Source organism: Numida meleagris, chromosome 22, assembly GCF_002078875.1.
Source record: "Numida meleagris isolate 19003 breed g44 Domestic line chromosome 22, NumMel1.0, whole genome shotgun sequence".
Classification (NCBI taxonomy): Eukaryota; Metazoa; Chordata; class Aves; order Galliformes; family Numididae; genus Numida; species Numida meleagris.
This window is the reverse complement of record NC_034430.1, coordinates 4,182,465-4,205,352: the sequence shown is the minus strand read 5'-3', so window position 1 is coordinate 4,205,352 and position 22,888 is coordinate 4,182,465. Positions and strand designations below refer to the sequence as shown.

At 47.6% G+C, this 22,888-nt stretch overlaps 1 protein-coding gene across 10 annotated transcripts; it reads left to right on the top strand.

Annotated features, from left to right (window-relative positions):
• Nucleotides 167-22,714, top strand: THRAP3 (thyroid hormone receptor associated protein 3). Of its 10 annotated transcripts, none has more exons than XM_021375251.1 (14): nucleotides 221-301; nucleotides 1,870-1,937; nucleotides 6,967-7,051; nucleotides 8,421-8,448; nucleotides 9,926-10,086; nucleotides 12,378-13,280; nucleotides 14,177-14,914; nucleotides 15,844-16,016; nucleotides 16,585-16,696; nucleotides 17,265-17,349; nucleotides 19,554-19,738; nucleotides 20,368-20,560; nucleotides 20,966-21,115; nucleotides 21,872-22,714. In XM_021375251.1, exons 5-14 carry the CDS (start codon nucleotides 9,950-9,952, stop codon nucleotides 22,091-22,093), a joined length of 2,898 nt encoding a protein of 965 aa, XP_021230926.1. In that variant the 5' UTR covers nucleotides 221-301; nucleotides 1,870-1,937; nucleotides 6,967-7,051; nucleotides 8,421-8,448; nucleotides 9,926-9,949; the 3' UTR covers nucleotides 22,094-22,714. The 10 variants fall into 10 exon arrangements, with proteins under 10 accessions (XP_021230928.1, XP_021230920.1, XP_021230922.1 ...); XM_021375250.1 differs by having other exon boundaries at nucleotides 8,421-8,494; XM_021375245.1 differs by lacking the exon at nucleotides 1,870-1,937 and having other exon boundaries at nucleotides 168-301.

Here is a 22,888-nt window from a genome sequence, read left to right as displayed (position 1 = left end):
GCCTCAGAACCGCGCAGGCCCCGGCGCCATTTCCCGGCCTGCCCTCCCGCCGGAAGCTGCGCCCTCTTGGTGGCGTGAGGGGCGGGCAAGGAAGGAAGCGGAAGTGACGTCACGCCAAGCGCAGTGCTCTCTGGGATATGTAGTCCAGCCTGCCCTGCCCGCGGAGGAGCGCTGTAGGGGGCCGGACTGCGCCTCCCGGCAGCCTTTGCGTGCGGGCGGCGTGCGGGCGCGAAGCGGAAGTGCGTGAGGAGGAGGTGGAGGCGCCTGGCCGCTGAGGAGGCCGCAGGCGGAGCTGGGTTCGGTGAGTGCCGCGGGCCCAACGTGGCGCCGCCCTTCCCTCGCTCCGCCGCCGACCCGCTCCTCTCTTTCTTCTCCCGCCCCGCGGGCCCGATGCGCCCGAACCGTGCTCCCATCCTGGGCCGGGCCTTGCTCGCCGCCCCTCCCCCCCCCATCCCGGGCCTTACCGCGGCGCGCCACCCCCCACCCCCATCCCAGCCCCGGACCGCCACGTGCCGCCCGCGGACCCCCGGGCAGGGCGCAGGGTGCTCCCGGAGCCCTCTGGAGCCCTCGTAGCCGGGCCGGGCCCCGCGTCGCCTCCTCGCGGCCCACGGCCGGTTGGGGCCGTTCCAGGCCCAGGCCTCTTCGCGGCGGCTCATCCGGGCGCCTCGACCCGGGGATTCCCGTTTTCCGCCTGGGCCTTGCTCCGCTCCCGGCCTCTGGGCGGTTTCTCCCTTCATCAGGCTTACAGCCTGCGCCTGGGGATCGCCCCTGTGCCCCGGGGGGGGGGGAGGAGGGGCAGCTCTCGGAGCCCTTTAGCGCTGACTGCTTCAGGCGGTGCCGCACGGTGGGTTTACTGGAAAGAGTTCTGCAGAGTTTCAGGTGATGCCGTGCAGCGGGCTCTGGGGTGGCACAGAAGCACATGTGTGCCTCGAATCGCCTTTTTCTCTGAATCGATGAGAGTGATCCTGGCTCTAATTGCTTCGGAGAGGTTAATTCCAGGTTTCTGTGAAGGCATTTTGAAATCTCCGCGGCATCATTAGCGCTGTAATTGTGTCCTGTACGGTTTGCTAGATCTGTGTGTTAGAAGGCGATGTGATAAATTCAGAATAAATGCTGTTGGGTGTAGCAGCCTTGAGAGGTGCGGGGCAGCAGCTGTTTGCCACGGGGGGTGTGTGGTGTTAGGGGTAGCACAGCGCTTCCTCCTTGCTGATCCGACAGGAGTGCTCCTCTTTTAGACTGGGTATAAGGGAAGTACTTGTGTGTTAAATTTGCCTTAATCCATCTTACTTAAGGATGCGTTATGCTGAGGAGAGGGCACCACTGAAGTGAACAATACGCCCAATTGCTTGGGAAGCATTGTAGATGTACGTTAGAACTGCTGAATGTGGGGAAGGAGGAGGGATTCTGTCAGCTGCTGCTTCAGCATTGTGAAGGCAGAGTGAGTGTGCAAGAGGCTGCTGGGTCACTCAGCAAGCTTTCCTAAGGGCACGGACAGGTCAATCACCCAGTTACTCTCTGCAGAGGACTCTTGCAATATTCCTTCCCTCTAGTAGCAAGGGCAGATTGTTAATTAATGCAACTGTTCATGGGAAGGCCAATGTGAAATTTCAGATCTGTTTTCAGTGTGTTTTTTGTGTGGAAGCTCCTGGCAAGTGCTGTGGCTAAAGAGGACTTTTCTGTGGGTTTCGGTTGCAGAGCCTGATTTTTGTTTGTTTGAAAAGTGTTTGCTAGAGGTTGGCTTTTGAAAATTGGCTTTGCAAATTGCCTTCAAGGGAGTGTGTTGTAGAGACTGGAAAAATGGTTACTGAGACATAGCAGTGTGTTGGGAGGAATTCGGTAATTCTGAATACTCGCTGTGTCACTTTGCAGGTGCTTAGCACAGTGAGAAAGTGGCTGGCTTCATGAGCTGTGTTACTGGTTAGACCATCTAACAGCAGGTAAGGGAGAAAATCAGGTAGTTACCATAGAAAGCTCTCAAAAATTCATGCTTTTTGACCTGGAATACTTCACAGACTCCAGGGCCTTGTGATTGTATCTGACTTCCTGTTGGATTCTGCTATGTGTTTAAATTTCACGTTCTCCTTACTGTGAATTTGTTGTTTCTGCTAAAGCAAGGAGTAGGGAGAGGCATGTATAATAAGTTAGTTTTCTGAGTTACCTCAGAAGGCCTTAAATTAGCATTGCCTGTTAAAAACATTGCTCCCAAGGCAGTACTCCAGCAGATAGGCCTTAGTGTCCTGAGATGTTATCGAATTTTATGCGTTTGTACATGTGAGAACGTGGGATTTGTGAATGCTGCTGTCAGCAGAGCGGGGAGCTGCGGAGTTCTGGGGGCTGAGAGCTGCAGCACTGCACAGTTCTGTAGTTGGGCTTTCCACCTGTGGCGAGGAGAAAGGTGCAAGGCAGTGCTGCCAGGGGGCAGGACGTGGTCACGTGTGAACTTGCAGGCATTTCAGTTAGCAGCCTTTCTCATCCAGGCATTAAAGAAAAGTGAGAAGCTGCTGATGCTTACCTGCCAGTTTACCGTAAAGAAGCAACCTGGCCACAACAGGGAGGCACTGTAACATATTCTGCCTGGTATCTCTTTAAGATGTTGACGTGCAGGAGCAGAGCAGTGGTCTGTCTGACTGCTGTGTGGCATGTCTGTAGCTGACAGCAGCAGGTGTGTGCTGTTTTCAGTCCGTGCCTATCTTCTGCTTGCGGCTCCTTGTCTGTAGAAGTGTTTGTGTTGATGCCGGTGCCTTTCTCTTTTCATTCTTAGTTCTGTGTTGCTTTGCAGAGTCTGTTGCAAGGGAAGAAGCAGTCCGTAGTTCATTCCTTCAGCAAGGGCTGCCTGGACAGGTTTCTGTGAGTGCCTTAGTGCTGCTGTGTGCAGAGACTCCAGGGAGCAGCCATGTGCCTCCAGCGTGGGCTTCTGTGCTTCTAATTCTACTCTGACTAAAGCATCTATATTGTAAACTAAATGGGCATCCTGCTCTCAGGGTCGTGATAATGTGATTTAGCTGTCTGCTGTTTTCTGCAGCTTATTTAAGCCAGGAAGCTTTGTGAACTCCGTTTAAGAAAACGTTTGGTCATCCAGGTGAAGCCAGCCCTGTGTTCTGTGAGTTTGTTGGTGGTATTTGAGATCATTGTGCTGCAGAGTAGCATGCTGGATGCTATTAGGAAGCAAAAACATTTATGCATAAAACACCAGGATATGAGTGCTCTCCCGTGCACGTCAGCAGATTTTGCTTTTGTTCTTTTTTTAACCTGCTCCCGCTGACTCTACTGTAAAAATAAACCCTTGCTCCTAGAGGCCAAGGAGGTTCTGGGATGGACTTCTGAACCTGAGGGTGCTTTTGCTTCTGAAGCCGTGCTGTTCCCTCTGTATTTGTACCGCTCGCTTCCTAACAGAACAGCTTAGCTTTGCCAGAAGCCTGACTTTTTTTTTTCTTTAGCCTGCTTGGTTTTGTGTTGGCAAAATGGCACTTTGCCACATCTGAACTTGTTAATTGCTTAAGCAGCTACGCAGACCTTGAACTTTTCATATCTGGAGAAGTTTGTGCGTACTGAGGTGTGTTCAATAGCTTGGTGTGCCAGCACAGTAATGAGGCTTTGGGGTCATATGGTTTCTTCTGATTTATCATGGCGCAGAACGTGACAGAGCTGCTGCTGTACATTTATCCATGTAGCTCAGTGCACCTCAAACTGACCCCGCTTAAGGTTTGCTATCAGTAGATTCCTTTTTCAGCAGGGAGGAGCGTGGCTGCAGGCTCCTTTGTGGTTTTTGTGACGGAGGGGAGCATTTTAGGTTCAGCACAAGGGCTCATCTTGTCTCTCCCCTCGTTGCTGCTGCAGTCACCTTGGAGCAGTGGCTGGGAATGAGCAGGTGCCATTTTGTTCGTGGCTGGCAGGCTGGGTTTGTGACTCCACAGCTCGCTTGCATGGAGGGAAATATCCTCCCCTCTTTGGGATGGAGCCTTAGCGGGGGCTAAGTGACGGGGCAGTCATTGTCACTAGGTCAGAGAAAGTTAAGAGCTCCTGCTTAATTTAGCTTTATCGTGTCAGAGCTATGAATAGTAAAATCATGGGATTACATTTCATGCCAGCTGAGAATGGTGTTTGCAGTGTTTCACTCCATGGCAACCGGAAGCTGTGGCATCCATAGGAGAATAATGGCACTGAGTGCCACCCAGCCTGGCTGCAGGGTGCTGGGAGCCCGGGGGATGCTGTCCTGCCTGAGGAGCTGCGTTCGGCCAGTCCCCTCTGTGCTGTCGTGCAGGGAAATGCTTAGTGCTGTTCTCCCCTGCTGTACTTATTCAGGAATAACAGAGCCTCTCTGCCAAGCCCTGCTTGTATCTAGTGCTCCTTTGATGCGAGAGCAAATGGAGCTGCTCAGAATTTCACCTCCAGACCCATCACCCGGCCATCTTCAGCCCGTTGTGATTTGTGGTGTGAGGTGGCGGTAGGGAAGGAAAAGCTGCAGCTTGTGCAGCCAGCCAGCATGTGTCCTCCTTGCTGTTTGCATTTCGTTTTCATCTTGAGTGAAAGGAAGAAGCTTGGCCAGTAACCCCATAGGTTCCTGTGCTGTGAGAGTACAGAAGATGCTGGCTTGGGGAGTGGGGCGGGCTCAGTCAAGCTGAAATCCTGCTCTCAGGAGAATTAGGCTCAGTGTTAACGAGGATAACCTGGGCCGTAACAGAGGGTTGTATACCTGATATCTTGAGGGCGTTGTGTACCTGATTATTTTTGGGCCCCGTATATCTGCTTGAATTATTTCAGTTCATTGCTCCTGTAGGGCTGGGGATGAGATCAGTTTCCTGAGTTAAGGATCTGAGCATACGCTGTCTGTCTGAGCAAGCATTTGTGTGCGGCCCTCTCTACTGGGAAGCAGTGTTGGGGTGAATGGATAACATCGGAACCCTTCACTGTGCTTGTGAAACGTGAGGATTTGTCAGTCTCTTGAAGAGTTTAAGTCTCTTTTTTACTGAAGTGAGAACTCGATTGCTTCTGATAAAGCAATGTGCAGAAATGTAATTGATGGGAGGCTAACACAAGGTATGTAAACACAGTGTAGAAAGCTGTCTGTGTAAATGACCTCGTTTCATCTGTAAGGGATTTCTGTGGGTGAGCATTTACCTGCTTCATAGCCTGGCACAGCATAGCAGTAGCTGTTCCTAATGGCTCACAATGACTGATTTTTTTTATTTTTTTTTTTAAGAAGAACTTCCATGGTTATACCAAATCATGGAAGTCCGTTCCTTACATGTGGGTTTTCTTCCGTAAGGTAACAAGATGCAAGCTAAGGTAGATATAAGTCAAATGTTGGCTTCATAATAAATACATAACTTTGCTTTCTCCAGGCAGCAAGTGAAAATTGCTGTGTTAAGTCATTGCTTTGGAGAAAGGTCTGCGTTTTCTGCTTGCTGATTTTGTGTTCCTGGGTTGTTTGGGTCTGGAAGCAAGATGCTGACAGAAGGTTTTCCCTTCTTATTGTAGATGTTTTTCTTCTGTGCTCAACAGGAAGTCCAGCTGCCTGACTTCTGTTACAAAGACACACGTGCTGATTTCTGATCGACGTTTTCTTTGAGCTCCTCGTCACTAATGCTTGCATAAAAGCACAAGGCTTTTAGAGCTCAAAGATGTATAAAACAGATCGTAGCCAAGTAACTAGTGTCAGAAATAAAATCATCAACTGGTCACATAATTTGGAAAGGATTTGTTCAGCGCAACAATCTGCAAAATCAATCTTTTTTGGAAGAACCTATAAATAATCTTCCAGCCGTTGTATAGAATCTGCTTTTAATTATCTGAAAGCCTGAACACACTTGAAGGAAAATCTTAATTTTGAAAGCAGCGTGGAGAGAAATTGGAACAGCTATTGACAACCTAAAGCTTCTCTTGCTGTGGCAGAATAATCACAACTTTTTTTTTCCCCTGAAGCGTGTTTGGCACGTATTGAAGTAGAACACGCTGTATTGGATTTTTTTAGCAGCTTGTCCAGCAGAGTTCTCACTGAGGAGGTTGGTGGGGGTAGTTGCAGGGTGTAGGTGACTTCTGTCATCAGTCTGCTGTCGATGTTTGCTGGATGCTCACTCTTCATTTTGTGCCCTTAATGAACTTTGAAGTGTATGATGAGAAGTGCAGCGGCGCTGGGGGCTGTGCAGTGGCTCCTGGTCCCCCCCAAAGTGCCCCGTGGGTGCCCAGGGCTCGGTGCAGAGCTCAGTGCTGTGTCAGTGTGGCAGAGCTGTCCTCACAGCGAGGTGAATCCGTCGTGCTTTTGAGCGCTCCTTAAAAAACAGGCGATGTGGTTTGCTTTGGCATGTTGGTATTTGTCAAACCCAACTGATTTAGGAGCATTATTTTCATCTTTCAGCCTGATATATAGGCATTTATGGTAGTCAAAGCTGCTGTGGTCTTTTTTTTAATTTGCCCTTTGAGGAAACTAAGCTCTGGTTCCTTGCACTGAGGCTGGGACCGAGGCTTCTAGCTCAGATTTCATCATTAAGACACGTCGTTCTGTTCCAGCACCAAAACCCTGGTGACATCCATAGGTGATGATTTGTAGTTTGTCCATGCTGAAATGCATTTGAAAAGATGCTGACGGTGGTTGGTGACTGCTGAGTTTTGCTCAGCACCTCTTTTGGTTTCCCATCTTTCGTCATTGCATCTTAACTAACATTTGGCAGTTCTTTCAGCATTGTCCTTACCCCAACCTCCTCACATCCACAGATGCCACTTACCTCTTCTGGCGTGCAGACAAATGAAGGAGCATGGAAGTGGTCGTTTTTATGGGGCTGCATTTCAAATTGCTCAATCAGATTTTCTGTTTCCTGGGATTTTCAAGTTGCAGAGAGGGCTCTTGGCTGGGACAAAGGCTGCCACACTTGAAATTGGAATTGAGGAAGCTGGCTCCTTTTGTTGGCTGACAGCAGAAAGTAAACATGTAAATGCGGTGTGCTTCAAGGTATTCTCTTCTCATTTCAGGTTTGTTTCCTGATTTCATAATTGACACAACTCAGAGGGTAAAACTGACTGTTGAAAGGTGCAGAGTGTGAATCTACTCGAGCAGGTAGGCACGCAACAGAAAACAAAGTCTTCAAAGGTGGTAAAACTGTCTGTCTGGGGGTTTGGAATATACTCCTACCATCCCTTAATCCTGGCTGTGCTGCAAGTTAAACTCAGTTAAATTCTCTTCATTGTCTGTGTCACTGTGGAAAGCATTGATTTCAGTCAGTGGCCAAAAACAGCATAAAACTCTTGTGAGGCCTGGGTACCCAGAGGAAGTTTCTGACAGTAGTGGACTTGGCAGTGATTTTTTGTCATTGCTTGGAGCAGAGTTGAGCTCTTTTGAGTTCTGTTGGAAGACATAAAGCCTGTCAAACATTAACTTCTCTGACACTGTTTCATGACAAAAGTCTGTTTTCTGGGCAAAGTCCATCGAAGTGGCTTAGTAAGAGCATTCTCCCTTAGCGTGTTAGCTGAGTATGATGATGGTTTGCAGCGAGAGGACTTAGAAATGGAGAAGGCAAACTTTTGATTCTTGAAATAGCCTCCAAATGTAAGAAATTTTGGCAGTGAGAAGATTCCAGGCTGCTGGTTCTCCAACCTCGTGTTGGTCAGTAGATGCAATTGTGGCCCTTTTAAGGTAGAGGGAGTCAGTGCCATGGGAAGGCAGTTGTCTGGCTGCAAGCAGGAAGGAAGCGTGACCCCTGTCAGAGCAGATTGTCAATGTGGAGTCACCACAGCACTGTGTAAATGCTTCTGCTATAGTTCCCACTCAGGAGCAGCCACACTTTACTTTCTAATGCTTTGCAAAGCATCTTGTGAGCTTTGTGAGGCTCTATGCATGCTCTGGGGGCCCAGCACCATCTTCAGTGGGAAAACCAAACTGGTGAGGTAAGTGAATGCCACTGCTGCTTCACAGCTCAGCTTTGCTTCCCTTACAGCTGTCTCTAAAGTCAGAGCAATTCTTAGGAAGTGCTGTAAGAACAGAGCAGTTTTTTCAGCACTAGGACATGTTCTATCTCAGTAAGTAAATAATTCCTTCTTAGAAGGACTGTGTGTATATGGCAGAAAGGTTACAACTGCACCGTTACCACGGGAGGTGAAATGGCTCCAACGCTTGGTTTGCTTAACATTGTGATTACTGATAGAACACAGAAGTTTGGTTTCTATCCTAGTAGGAATTACCTCATGTTGGGAATGAATCAACCAGAGAAATATCGGCAAAGATTAAAAATAACTCCAAAGGCAAGGGAACTTCTGGCACTTGTACCACACTAATGTTTGGCTAGTAAGTGCTGTGAATCCAGCTAAACTACGAAGATGTTAATGGCTTCAAGCAGGTGATAATTTTAAGATCTTTTTCTGGGCCTTCTGTGGACTTATACCTGGCTTTTTTCTTTTTTTTTTTTCAACTGGCACTGCATCTGGATCAGTTCCTTGACTTGATTCGTCAGCACGGGAGTAAGCAGCTTCAGGAGGGGTTGAAGGGATTAGAGCTGATCTCACTGTGCGTTTGGTGATGGTACTAAATGCAATACCCGCTGGATTGTAGCTCACCTCTTTTGCTTCCTCATTGTCTTAACCTCATCAGCCTGCCAAGCTACTGAAGATAGCATTCCTATCTGGCCACAAATTTCTGCCTGCTCCTCTCTGTTGGCTCTGGAATGTATATGGTCAGTTGACTCAGTGCATTGAGCTGTTTGAAATGGGAAAGGTTTTTTTTTCTTCTTTGTGGTATTAATTTTGAGTTAGTGAGCTGATAGAACTCAGAGTGCTTGTATAATCCAAGCCAAGAGAAACAGCAAGAGTTCTCAGCACAGCACGGGTGTGGTGTTTGGTTTCCTAGACCAGTGCTCAGTCTGCTTAAAAAGTAACGTGCTGAGAGGGAAGCACCTGCTGAAACCTCTCCAAAACCATTACTGGCTTTTCATGCAAAAATTTCCTGGTGTTATGATGATGTGGGCCTCCAGTAGTCTTGCTTTCCTTCATGCGAAGGTAATGATGCTGATGGTGGGGTGAAGTCAGCGGCCTGTTAAATGCTGGATAAATTGCTTCCTATGTTGTGAATGAAACCTAAGTATTGATTAATGAGTGCAGTTTCTCTTCTCAGCTTCATCAACTGTCTGTGGCATTGCAGAGTTCAAATCTTTATACGAACCCCCATGTGGAATAGTCGAGAATCCCAGCACCAGCTCCCCTGGCATCTGCTTCCTTTCCTAGCCCACAGCTGAGCTCTCGGGTTTCTGTGAATGCAAATAGCAACGGGGAACTTAATCTGAGGAGAGAGGGAGCGGAGTTTGCTTCCTCTTCTCCAAGTCATGGCCCAAAGCATTTTCCATTTCGACTGAAGAACTAAACTGAAACCAGCAGGGAATCAAATCCTGGAGCATATTTTGCAACATGATCAAATGTTAAATTCTAAGGAATTTTGTTTATGGCTGGATACCAGAGATTAAATAGGTCAGCCATTGCAAGCAGTGTTACTGCAGGACAGAAGTGACACCAGAGCTGTTCTGACCTGTCACCCTGGTGCGTTAGGTTTGCTGCTAGTCCTGTGGAAAGGAGATCACAAAAGGTGCTTGTTGGTAACGTCTGTATTGCTGGTGATGGTTGAAATTAAATGTCTCTTGAAAGCTCGTCTTGTTTAAGCTAGCTGCATGGCCTCTGCCTGTTCCTGTTTTTTCCATTAACTTGTTGCTTTCAACTGTAGCACTCAAATTCGTAAATATTCTGGGTTAAAACCTTTTATTCTTTTTGCAGATTTCTTCCTTCAACTGCCATAAATGTTCTGTTCTGAATTCAGCTGCATGTGACTGTTAGCAGGCAGCCTTACTGAGCTTCACGTGGCTGCAGTGGTCAGGCTGCAGGTGTTGCCTGTCCCCCCAGGTCTGAGGTCTGACTCCATGTTCCAGTGACTTCATTTCGCTGTTTCCTTCAGGTGTAACTGCCGAGTGCTCGCAAGATGTCTAAAACCAACAAATCCAAATCTGGATCTCGTTCTTCTCGTTCGAGATCTGGATCAAGATCACGCTCACGTTCCTTCTCCAAATCTCGTTCCCGTTCTCGCTCTGTCTCACGCTCGAGGAAGCGCAGGCTGAGGTAAGTGCGTGCAGCTCCCGAGTCTGTGGCTGTAACTGTTTTTCCTCTCTCTCCTGGTCAGGTTTGTCACTTCCTCCTTTTCTGTGGAAGCTTTGGATTACGTTTTAGGACAGAGGGTGTCCTGTGTGATAGGGTGTTTCCTGCCAACCTGCACGTGTTGTGGTCTAGCCTGGCAGGCAGCTGAGCGCCATGGGTTGGGCGGGGGGAGGAGGGGAAGGTGAAACTGGTGGGTTGAGATAAAAGACAGTTTGATAAGACAGAAAAGGAAGGAAAAATAATATTAATGATGAAAAGTATATCTATAGAACAAATGGTGCGCAGTGTAATCGCTCACCACCTGCTGGCTGATGCCCAGGCAGTTCTGGTGAGCAGTCCTCAGCTCCCCCGGCCAGCTGTTCTGTCAGAGCAGGGAAGATTCATAGCAAAACATACTCCTTTGTGTTGCTAAACATCTCAAGTTGTTTTTCTTTTCTAAACTTTTGATATAATTGATCCCAGATTTTGAGAGGCTTTTGCACATGTTGCATGCTTTTTCTGTCTTAAAAATGCAAGCAAGTCTCCATGTCAGTTAATAGGCACTACTAGGAAAGATGGAGCAGATTTTGGGGTTTTTTTTCCCCTCTCCTCAGCATCCAGCAGTCAGTTAACAATAGCATGAGTTCTGGCTGTATGAATTAGATAAAGTTAATTTTGCTGCAGTTAACCAAGAGAAATCAACAGTGTACATAGTAGTTGTTCTTGCCCCCCTGCACTGTTTCTTATCAGGCCAGTAAAAGGCTCACTTCTTCCTTGGCTGTCAGGATGGCTGCCTTTTCCTTTCCTTTCAGCTGAGCATTTTGTATCTGGCAAAGAGATTGTAGTTGGGCTGGGAATAATGATGTTCAGCTGCTTTTTCAGTCATCTTAAAGGAGCAACATTTATTCTGAAATCAGTAGCCTGTAAGCATATGCAACTGTTAACAATTAGGGATTTTAAAATACAGAGTGTAATAAAGATATTGCTGGAGAGAGGGGGCATGGCAAAACTCAGTGAGAGGTGGAGACTTCCATGGAACCAAGTTCTTTGCAGAGGGAAGTTGGAATGCTGGAAAACGCCTTGTCATTTGGGATTATCTGCCTAGCTGTGAAGGAACTGTGGCAGTTGAAAACAAAGGCAGCTTCTGCCAACATGGTTGTTTCCTTCGTGCTGCTGCTGAATCTGCTGCTTTGTAAAGAACATTAAAAAAAAGAATAATAAATATGGAGGGAGTTAGTGCAGACAGATCTTGTGTGGTGCTGGGATGTTCGCTGAGGTAAGTCTAATGCGGTCCCTTGGCATAAGGATCCATTGGCTACTGGAGCATGGGTCACAACAATTATTCTGCTCTTCACTCTGGAGACTTGCTGTGTTTTCTAAGTTCTGTTGCTGTGTCAGTCTGCCTGATATTTCTTGCTTTCTTTATGACTTCTTTAGCTATTGCAGAGTGGTGGGTACTTTAGAGCTGAAGCAGAACATATTAGCTGGCTAGCTACAGTGGCTAGCAGAATTGCTGCAGAAGATGTATGCATTTACTGGAGTTTGACCAGCGTGTGTTTGACAGAGCTGCATGGATCTCTTAACATAAGAAGGGAGTGTGGAAATAGCTTTGACAAATACTTCAGTTCCATTTTGCAAAGTCTTTCCTCCTTGAACCTAGTAGTTTGGCCACTTTCTCTGAGTGTCTCAGACTTCCAGCATAATCATGTTTTTCCACCAGCTGGGAAATCTTTGCTATAGAGACGGCATTGAAACCTGAGCTACGGTGCAGCTTCTGCGCAGTTACACAACTGCAGTTGTGAATTTTTAAATGGAGGGGATGTTGGCACAATTACCCCTTAACATTTTGTCTTTTAAATTAGTCGTCTCCCAGGCTTTGGACTTGCCTTGGATTCAGTTCCATTCTTTCGGAATAGCCAGAGCTTTCACATTGCAAGGAAGTGAGCAGAGGGAGTGCCAAACATTGCCACCTCGTGGTGTCAGGCCATCAAGGGAGCACATCCCTCTGCTTCCTTGCTCCTTTGGAGCTTTGGAATTGTGGCAGCTGGTTCACCTTTTGGAGCTTGATCTCTCGAGCAGTGTGCCATCTGCTCCAGTACTGCCCTGCTTGTGTTGATGGGTTGCAATTTGACTTTCCTGGCAAAGGAGTGGGATTTCACCTCTGTTATCAGAATTTTAGGAGCATATAAAATAAGTGAGGGAGACAGGAGGTGGGAGATGAGACTTCAAATACAAAGTGGTGGCAATAATAATGAAATCTGTTTTTTTTTTATCAGTTCTAGGTCCCGTTCAAGGTCATATTCTCCATCTCATAACAGGGAAAGGAACCATCCAAGAGTCTATCAGAACCGGGATTTCAGAGGTCATAACAGAGGATACAGGAGACCGTATTATTTCCGTGGCCGAAATCGAGGGTTCTATCCGTGGGGCCAGTATAACAGAGGAGGATACGGGAATTACAGGTCTAACTGGCAAAACTACCGCCAAGCCTACAGCCCTCGCAGAGGGAGGTCACGCTCCCGTTCACCCAAGAGAAGGTCTCCTTCTCCAAGGTCGAGAAGTCATTCTAGAAATTCTGACAAGTCGTCTTCTGATCGGTCGAGGAGGTCTTCCTCCTCTCGGTCTTCCTCCAACCATAGCCGAGTTGAGTCTTCCAAGCGTAAATCTGGAAAGGAGAAAAAGTCATCTTCCAAGGAAGCCCGGGCATCTCAGGCTGCAGGAGATAACCAAGGCGATGATTCGAAGGAGCAGCCGTTCTCGGGAGCGGCGGCTCAAGATGCTAAGGCGTCCGAGGGATCAAAACCGTGGCAAGATGTGACCACCTATGGTACCAGCTCAGCATCGAGAGCTGCCGCTCCTGAGCTCAGCCCGAGGGAACGCAGTCCTGCGTTAAAAAGCCCTCTCCAATCCGTTGTGGTGAGGCGGCGTTCTCCTCGGCCAAGCCCGCTGCAGAAGTCGAGCTCCCCGCTGTCCAACCCCTCGCAGATGAGCTCTGCGTCGCAGGGCAGCACCTCCTTTCAGGCAGGCTCTCATCAGAGTCCGTTCGACCACGGCTCGTCAGGTTTGAGCCCAACGAGAAAGAGCCCTGTGTGCAAAAGCCCAACGCCGATCAGTTCCATGTATGGTACATCTCAGAAGGAGGAAACCACAGCTCCTGGCGGGGGAGCCTTCTCCAAGAGGCAAGTGATGTGTTCCTTTGCGTGGCAGTGTTCTGACAGGGCGGTTTGCGTGGGCAGGCACTCCCTGCACACACTGCTCAGTGTCTGCAGCTGGACCAAGGTCCTGGGAGTGCAGGGGATAGAAGCATTCATAAATGCTTTAACATAAATTCTTTATTTTGGACTGATCCCATATCAAGGATGTCTGAACTTTAAAAAAGGAAAGGAGGAGTGTGTAACTCTGGATCGGGCTTCCCAGAGCACTGGACTAATGTCCTTGGGCTTTACTGCTCTTTCCTCGAAGCGAGGGTTTTGCTTTGAGATTGCTTGAAAACGTAATTTAATTTAAAGCATCAAAGTTACGATGAATTGTTGTTCTTGCTGAGTGTTTTGTCTTCTCCCAGCAAAGTCAATATTCTCTTCTGTTAACCTTTTTGCTTTTATTTGTATTTGCAGTCTGTCATGAAATATTTAGCTTACCTATGAAACTTGCATCCCAAATTTGAAGTAGCTTTTGAGCCTTTTATTTCCAGTATGTTGTTTAAAGCAGAACAGCCCAGTTTGAAAGTTTTGATGTGTTGTTCTCCTGAAGCAGGTTTGTAAGTAAATAAACCGACTGGGTAAGATGTTACTATTTTCCTTCAATCTGTGGGTAAGCTGTTGTATTTGTTTGAAGCCTCATTTCATCAGTTCTGCATATCCATGTTCTTCTACATCTGTTGAGTTTATCGACATCTGAAAGTCTAAATCGAGGCTGAGAAATCTGCCGTGTATCTTAACTGTTTTGAGGCCTAGCAAGAGCCCTCTGTACATGCATAGCTTGGTGTTCTGTCAAATCTGGCTAATTTTCACTGAAGTATGAACCTCTTTGATTTCTTTAATAAGCAAATTAACAGTAACGTCTGTTTTATGAACAGGTATCTGGAAGAGCAGAAGGCAGAGAATGGGAAAGACAAAGAGCAGAAAGTGACAAATGTTGAGAAGGAAAAAAATAAAGAAAAAGGGAATTTCTCGGAGGTGGGATCAACAGATGGAAAGGCAAAATCTGATTCCTATGCATCCAAAGCAGATTCTGAGAAGGGATACCGTGGCAGTCAGTCACCCAAGCGCTACAAGTTCCGGGATGACTTTGACAAGCCAAAGGCACCGGAGTTCCACAAGGAGAGTCATTATGGCAAAGAGGAAACGGATGATCAGGAAAAGAAGGAAAAGGCAAAGGGCCGTAAGGATTCGGATTTTGATGACGAGCCCAAATTTATGTCTAAAGTGGTGGCAACGTCGAGTAAAAGTCAAGAGGAGGACAGGCAAGGCAAATGGGAAGGCGTAGTGTTCTTGCCACCTGGAAAGGAGAAGCAAAGAAAATCTGAGGAAATGGAGGAGGAGAGCTACTCTGAGAGATCTAAAAAAGAAGAGAGGCCGGCGTCCAAGAGAGCTGAGCCGGGTCACCGGGGCTTTGTTCCTGAAAAGAATTTTAGGGTGACCACTTACAAAACAAGCCAAGAAAAAAGTTCTTCCCCTCCACCAAGGAAGGCCTCTGAGGTAAAGGAGAAGCCAGGTTCCAAAGGAGATGGGCTAGCTCCTGGCAAGTCCTTTTCCATTACTCGTGAGGCCCAGGTCAATATTCGGATGGATTCCTTTGATGAAGATCTTGCACGGTAAGCATTTGCTGTGGTTTAGGGCTGCTTAAGTAGTGATTTTTTGGCTGCTTGTTTCTGGTCTGGAGCCTTTCACATGCGTGTGAAGTGTGAGGAAGGGTCAGTATTACATCACAGTTTGCATTTTTTGTTGATGGAAACTTTTTTGTGGCACTGGAGGACTTGCATGGCCGCTTTGTGTGGTGGGAGGTCAGAGGGATTGCTGCTTTGTGGGCGATGAGTATGGCATTAAGGTTAAATAACCTTTCCTCATTTTTTTTCTACAACTAGATGTAAGGTCATTTCAGAATGTAAATGCTTCTGCATCAGTTTCTGTGTTACAGCAGCCTCTGGAAAGAGTTGGGTGCTTAGTGGCTTCTTGCTGATAGGAAATTAGAGGTACAGTGGAATGACAGTGCAGCTTAAATGGCGTTTCTTCTGGAGAGCACTTACACTTATTCTCAACATAGTATTACCTGAACTCTAGGAAGCACTGACAGCCACTTCTGCCTTGTTTCAAGGAATCTTAAGACAGTAAAATGTACTTCAGAGAGCACACTGGGACAGCAGCAGCCAGTAAGTGTTCATGTGCTCATTGTGGGATGCTGGAAGTTAACCTAGGATTGAGGAGCAGCAGCAGAGGATTACAGCCAGCTAATGGTGTCAGAAGGAGCTGGTGTTTCACACATTGTCAGTGATCAGTGTCCAGTGATCAGTGCAACCCTCCAAGCACAGAGCAACAAGTGATCTGAATTATGATGGTAACCTAGATCAGTGTATTTTGGGGATTTCAATAAGCGATCTGCTTAAGCTGTTGAATGTTTTTAGGTGATTCCATAGTATTGCATTAAAGAAAAAAAAAAAAGCAGTCAGCTTCTGACTTCTGAAACATTAGTCATCTGGAACTGATTCCTATGTCCTGTTTTGTGTGGCCTGTTTGTTTTTTCTAGTCCAAGTGGCATACTGGCTCAGGAACGCAAGCTGTGTCGTGACCTTGTGCACAGCAACAAAAAGGAGCAGGAGTTTCGTTCCATATTTCATCATATTCAGTCTGCTCAGTCTCAGCGAAGTCCTTCTGAACTGTTTGCTCAACACATAGTGACTATAGTCCATCATGTAAGAGGTAGGTCAGAGTCTGCATGTCCTCAGGTGAAGGTCCCCCCCTCCCTGCTTTGCCCAAATGAGTGCTTTTCGTGCACTCTGGTAAATGCTTGGGAAGTTAGTAGGTAGTGGATATGTTCTAGATGACAAAAGCAACTAATGATCACATAGTGGTAGAATAATTTAGGGTGGAGGTGAATCCTGGGGACCTAGCTCAGCCTCCTGCTCAAAGCAGCACTAGCTTGTGCTTTGGATCACGTTGTCTGGGGTTGAATCCAGTTGAATTTTGAAAATCTGTGATGTAGAGCTCGGTGTTCTAGCGCTCAGCCACGTTCACTTGGGGGTGGGGGGCTGGGGGAATGCTTTCCTTATATGTGGTCAGAACTTCTCTTGTAGCCTGTGGTAATCCTCTCTTGTCCTTTTATCATGTAGCTCTGAGAAGAGTCTGGCTGTACCTTCTGTAAAACTTCCCTTGAGGTGGTGGAAGACAACCATTGTTAGATTTGACCAAGCTGTAGGACTGACGAGCTCTTTCTTTTTACAAAAATGGTATTAATATTGTGGCATTGTTTACTCAAACCCTCCAACAGAGCATCACTTTGGATCGTCAGGAATGACGCTGAACGAACGCTTTACCAAATACCTAAAGAAAGGAATGGAACAAGAAGCAGCTAAAAATAAAAAGAGCCCTGAAATTCACAGGTTGGTGGCGTTGCAGGAGGGTTTGCAGATTTTAAACTCTGCAGTCGTTCTGGAATAACTCAAGAACAGGAGAAAAGGGGCACGTGTGTGCCTGGCTGAGGGAGCAGTGCAGTGTGGCTTTAGTGTTGTGTCTGATCTCCTGCACAGCCTCTGACAAGACAGACTGAGGAAGTTGGTTAGTAGATCCATGAACAGAATTGATATCTTGAAGGGGTTGCAACGTCTTGGTGTGTTGTTTGAGTTCCTGACGTTTAGACCTGACTTCTTTTAGATGAACTGGTAGCAGCTTGCTGATGTTACTGGGTAAGCCACTTCAAAGAGTGAAATGTCTCTTTTGTCTACAGCTGGCAGAGTACTTGAACAGACACTTAGTGAGCAGTAACTTCACATCAGCAGAGCTGTCCTTGAGCCTTAAGTTGCTCTGCAGTAGCTTCACCAGAAGTGTGGAAAAATGAGTTTTCAGTACCTTGGGAAATGCATGGCAGTCTGCTTTAAAATGGATCTTAAGCTTCACGCCAAAGGTCCTCTTGTAATCAAGATTCTGTCTTTGTGCTTCCTTCACTTCCAGGAGGATAGATATTTCTCCCAGTACTTTTAGAAAGCATGGATTCTCTCAAGAGGAATCGAAAAGTTCCAGAGATCCCGGCTTCAAGGTGAACTGTCACTCTGATTAGTTTAATTCAACAAAATGAGTGCATTGGGCATGAACTTAACAGTGATGTTTTTGTTTAAATTACTCTCTACTTAAGTTTGTGTTTTTCTTTTAAGGATGGGCATAATTCTAAAAATGAACTACAAAGGGTTAATTTTTATTAAAAATGTATCAACAACCTTTGTGAAGTGGTTAGACTATGGTAAATGACCCCAAAGTCAATTGAGGTGAGCTTGAGAAAAAAGAGAGGATTTTTGGAACAAGTGCCCATGATGAGAGAAGAGACTTTTTGTGATATTTGTCTGCTTGTAAGTATTATTAAATCAATTGTATACATGCGATATTTCCAACCATGTTTTCAAAAAGACATGCATGTCAAAAAAAAAAAAAAACAAAAAGGGGAGAGTAAAACTAAATACTTTAGCTAAACCAGATACACTGTTAAGAGGATGATGAATGTTGTGCTAACAACTTGCTGTCTGTTGATTGCTGTTATTTAACCCTCAGCACCTGCTGTAGAGCAGACCTTGGGGAATTGAGTGTGCTAGCTGTTCTGAGTAGATCACGTTAAGCCATCGTGCTTGCTGTAAACCATCTTAGAAGTGGCTTAACACAATGTTGGGGATTTTAACCTTTGTGTATTCACCTTCGTACGTATTTACATTGAAGAGATTTTGAACAGTCCTGCTGAAACCTTACTTGTTTCATATTTGTTTTCGATTTTTTCCAAACACTTGTGGCTTGACATGGACGATGGGGAGATGGATTTGATGGGCCTGAACTCTGAGCATCAGCTTGGCAGAGTGTATTATAAACGTGGTTTCCAAACAGCTCGCCAGCCTTCCGTGAAACAGACGTGCCCTCACAAACCCAATAGGTGTTTGCTGTGCCACATAAGGGAGCTGCTGCTGATTTTGTCACTTATCTGCCATCCACCGTGTTGGGAGCAGTTGTATTCTCAGAGTAGAAATTAAAGCTCTTTGCCTGGGGAAAGTAGAAGAGCCAAAAAAAACCAAACCAAAACGCCTGCTCCCACTCCTGCGTTATTTGACATTTTTATTTAAACAAAAAAGTGTTTAGGAACTCATGTAAGTAAAAAATTTAATAGCTAGAGAATTACTAATCCTTTCTGTATTTAATTCGAGGCGATTAATCTGATGGATGTTGTGTATCAAGTCAATGCAGCGCAGAGATTAGTGCTGTGCAAATGAAGCTGCAGGTGCCGTGGGGGCTGTGTTGTTGCTAGCGCCGTGGTGTGCAGGTTCCCAGCAAAGCACTGCTGCTCGGGTAAAGGTTTGGCCAAACCACAGCACTGTCAGCTTGCTGCTCACGTTGTGCACTCAGAGCAGAACCTCATCCGAGTGCTGCAGCTCTCAGGTAACGCAGCTACGCGTTTCCTAAGGAGCCCGTCGTGCCCTGCTGCTCATTGAGGCAGCGTTTTCAATAGAACTCAAGCAAGCGTTGCGAAGTGCTGTAGCTGGCCGTGTTAGCAGACACACACAGACCACAAGCTGGGTGCTTTTCATAGAGCTGGATGGATTTTGGGCCCCCAGACGAGGGGGAAGCGGTGCTCTGCTGGTGTGTGCCACAGAGCAAATCTTCCTGCCAGCTGTGTTTAAAGGCTCCACGTCGGTGGGATTCTTGCAAGTAGATAAACTCGATCACCGCGTTCCCAGCGGCCCCCATCTCTTAGCACACTCACTGAACGATGGCTGCCCCGAGTGTCTCCAGCTGGCAAACAGCTTTCACTTCTCCTGAAGTCTGTAGAGCCCTCCTGCCCTGCTGGGCGCTGCCTGGCTGTGTCCCCAGGCCTTGCAGCATTCCTGACGTGCTGCAGTTCTGCCACACACACACACACACACACACACACACACACACACACATTGGGTTTCCACGTTGCTCTCATCTCACTGGCTGTGGTGCACAATAAGTGTTAGCGTTCCCTGACAGCCAGGCTGTTCTAACGCTGTTTAAAAGAGGACAGGAGTTTAAAAAAAAACAGACCTTGATGTAGAAAACTTGCAATCTGGCAAGTGAAAACTGAGTTTGATAGTGCATCGTTTCGCATCTTAAAATGGAGCGTTGGCTAGCATTCAGATAAATCCCTGCTCTCCACGAGTTTGTGCAGTCAGTAGTGAAGTAATGGTGCTGAATTGGGGTGCTGGGGGTCTGTGTGTTAAACTCTCCTCGTCCCTGCCCTTGTAGGCCGAAGGGAAATATAAGGACGACCCTGTTGACCTGCGCCTTGATATCGAACGCCGTAAAAAACATAAGGAAAGAGATCTTAAACGTGATAAATCCAGGGAGTCGGTGGAGTCCAGAGATTCGAGTCACTCGAGGGAAAGATCGACTGAGAAAACGGAGAAAAGTCACAAAGGCTCAAAGAAAAAGTATGTAGGAAACCTGGTAGCCATTTCCTTCTGCATTTCGTGTTTCTGCTGGTAGAGTTGGAGGCAGCCTCGTGTATGTGTAGTTGTACAGCTGTGACATAACTGCTGCAGTGGCCTGAGTTATCCCCCTGCGCGTCTTCTTGGTGCCATTGTGTCTATCTGAAAGGCTGAGTAACTGTTAAAGGTAAAGGGGAAGGCTCCGTGGGTCGCAATGGGTGAGTCCCTTTTTCTTCTTGTTCCAGTCGTAGGGGATGGCAATGTTTGAGTGGCTTTGCTTCAGGTTTAACTTAATCCTTTCCTGTTAGCTTAATTTCTCCGTGTGACTAAAACTCTGTCCATGAATGCCAAGGAGACTGGGAGGAGGGAGAAACGCTGCTGGTCTCTGATGCATGTGTATCTCATAGCAGGTAGTGTCAGTGCTTTGAAAGCAGCAAGGTCGTGACAGAGGAGCCTTGGGAGCTCTGCGTGTTACAGCTCATGTGGAGCTGTTAGTGTGACTTTTCAGAGCAGGAAAAGGAAAGCACTGCGTCGATGGGGGACTGATAAAACACTTTGGTAGCCAGCAGGTTACTGCTGAGTGATTAATCCAGATGCTGTTCCCCCACCCTTATTTCCTATCCCCAAAACAGGAAACACCGAAGGGTGCGGGAGAGGTCCAGATCCAGCTCGTCGTCCTCACGATCCTCTCATTCAGTGAAAGCAGAGGAGTATCCCGAGGAGACTGAGGAGAGGGAGGAAAGCACCACAGGCTTTGACAAGTCCCGACTCGGAACCAAGGAGTTCCCAGGTCCAAATGAGAGAGGAAGAGCCCGAGGGACCTTTGTAAGTGCTTCCCCAGTGCAGTCAGCAGCAGCCACTGTGCGTTGTTCTGCACTTTCTGTGAAGGAGAGGCCTCAAAGTCGTTGTCTGGTTGTGGATGAGGCAGATGCCATCGCTGCAGACCTGGAGCACAAAGAGGGCTGTTGGGAATATAGCCCAGGCACCTGAGCTCGAAATGCACAGTGCTGAGTCCAGCCTGGAAGCTTCTGTACATCTCTTTAAATAGCTTGATACAGTCTATGTCTTCAGTTGGGCTTGAAAACCCCAAAATGTTGTGAGCTGTTACTTTACTGATGGCTTAGAGATGTTCCTGGCGTGCTGGGGAAGCGGGGCTGCATCTCTTGGTGCCTGTGAAGGAGCACTGCTGTCACAGCCATTTAATTTTCCTTCCGTGTTTTGCTGTTACAGCAGTTCAGAGCGAGGGGGAGAGGATGGGGCAGAGGCAACTTCTCAGGCAACAACAACAGCAACAGTGGTGGCAACAATGACTTCCAGAAGAGAAGCAGAGAAGAGGACTGGGATCCAGAGTACACCCCGAAGAGCAAGAAGTACTACCTGGTACGTGCCTGCAGGGTAAAATGTGTCTGAGCACCGCAGGGGTAGCTGCCTTTAATGCTTGTAACCACCAGCTTGAGGCTGCTGATGCTTCTGGCTCCCGCTGAGGAGTTCTTCTGTTCACTGTGGAATGGTTTGCCTTTAACTGACCTTCAGGATTTAATTCAAAGATGTCGTTTCTCAGCAGTGTTGAAAATGCAGCGTAAATCCTTTGGGCTTTGTCCCAGGGGGTGGCCCGTGCCTCTTGGCCCCTCTGTCCCCACTGAATTCGTGCTTCCTTCCTTCCTGGGTGGATTTGTGCTGTTCCTTTATTCCTGGTGGTAGCAGTGTGCCACACCGTGGCTGTCTGTCCAGGAGGGCCTTGTCTGAGCAGCCCTTTCTGGGGAGAAGGGGAAGTTTTAAGCAGGCAGAACTCATCTGTTTCTCTTCCCGATGCGGGGTGCCTGAGAGCTCCTCATTAAATAACTCCCTGTTTCAGTCTCGAACCTCAAACAAGAAAGCCTAGCTTTGATTTCACTGCCCTCTTCCTCTCGTCTTGCTGAAGGCAGAGCTGTGCTGTGGGTTTGGTGTCCAAGCTCTGGCCCGCGCTTGGCCGGGAGCAGATCAGAGCCCAGCAGCGCAGCCCCTGTCAGCCCGGGGTGGTTGTGGTGCTCGGGGGAAGGCGGCTGGGGGCGGCTGGGGGCCGGGTTCTTCCCCGTCCCCTTCTCCTTGGGGCGGGGGCTCTGTTTCACGCGCCGTCCTTGGCTTCCCCCCACGCAGCACGACGACCGCGAGGGCGAAGGCGCGGAGAAGTGGGTGAGCAGAGGCCGCGGCCGCGGCGCCTTCCCCCGAGGCAGAGGTCGCTTCATGTTCAGGAAGTCGAGCACCAGCCCCAAGTGGGCTCACGACAAATTCAGCGGCGAGGAAGGAGAAATCGAAGACGACGAGAGCGGAGCGGAGAACAGGGAGGACAAGGACAGCCTGCAGTCGGCGGCCGAGTAGCTGCGAGGCCGGGGAGCGGCGCGCGCTGTGCTGGGCTCGGGGCGGCCCCCGGAGCCGAGCCCCCCCCCCCCCGGGGGCTCTGACGCAACCCCCCACGTTCCCTGCGCTGTCAGAGCTCTGCCCCCCAACCCCGTGCGGGCGAGAACTGACGCAATCATTTCTGCTTGGGTCCGCTCGCCGGGCGCATCTTCCCAAAGACTCAACGTTGTGGACTGAATGAGGTCAAGTGCTGGGTGAGGCCCTGGCTGTTCTGTCCGTGCCCTTACAGAATGGTTCTTCTGTTTGTTCTTTGGTTTGGTTTTTGGTTTTTTTTTTGGTAACAGGCTTCGAAGACGACGTGGATTTGGCTCGGTGCCCACCTTAGCCCAGTAGTTGACGTTTTCGTTTCTCTTTTATCAGTGGAAGTAGAACAGGTCGGGCTGATCTCGCCACTTCCCCTTTTTCTCCCTTCTTGTGTACTCAGTTTTTTTTTTTTTTTTTAAATCCATACTCTACTTATTTTAGGCCTTCGTGTAGTTAACATCGATTCAATGATCATTTTGGCAACTCTTTTTGGTTCTTTCAATAAGAAATGATGAAGCATGTGAATAAAGATCTCCATGTTAACTGGTTGGGACCAAACCGCTATCAATCATTTCCTTTTATAAAAACCTTTTTTTTTTATGGAAGCGTTGAAGTTTTAGGGCCTTTTAAAAACGACCCTTCCCTGTTTTTTTTTTTTCTTTATTTCTTGGTGGAAAGGTAACAAAACGAGCATGATTTTAAAGCAAAAAGAAATGACTCCCTCCTCCTCCC

Bases quoted from the DNA above. Each gene is read 5' to 3' on its own strand.
- THRAP3 (XM_021375243.1), top strand. From the start codon at position 9,950: ATGTCTAAAACCAACAAATCCAAATCTGGATCTCGTTCTTCTCGTTCG. The intron at 10,087-12,377 runs GTAAGTGCGTGC...TTTTTTTATCAG, and splicing joins TCGAGGAAGCGCAGGCTGAG to TTCTAGGTCCCGTTCAAGGT. The intron at 19,739-20,367 runs GTATGTAGGAAA...TCCCCAAAACAG, and splicing joins CACAAAGGCTCAAAGAAAAA to GAAACACCGAAGGGTGCGGG.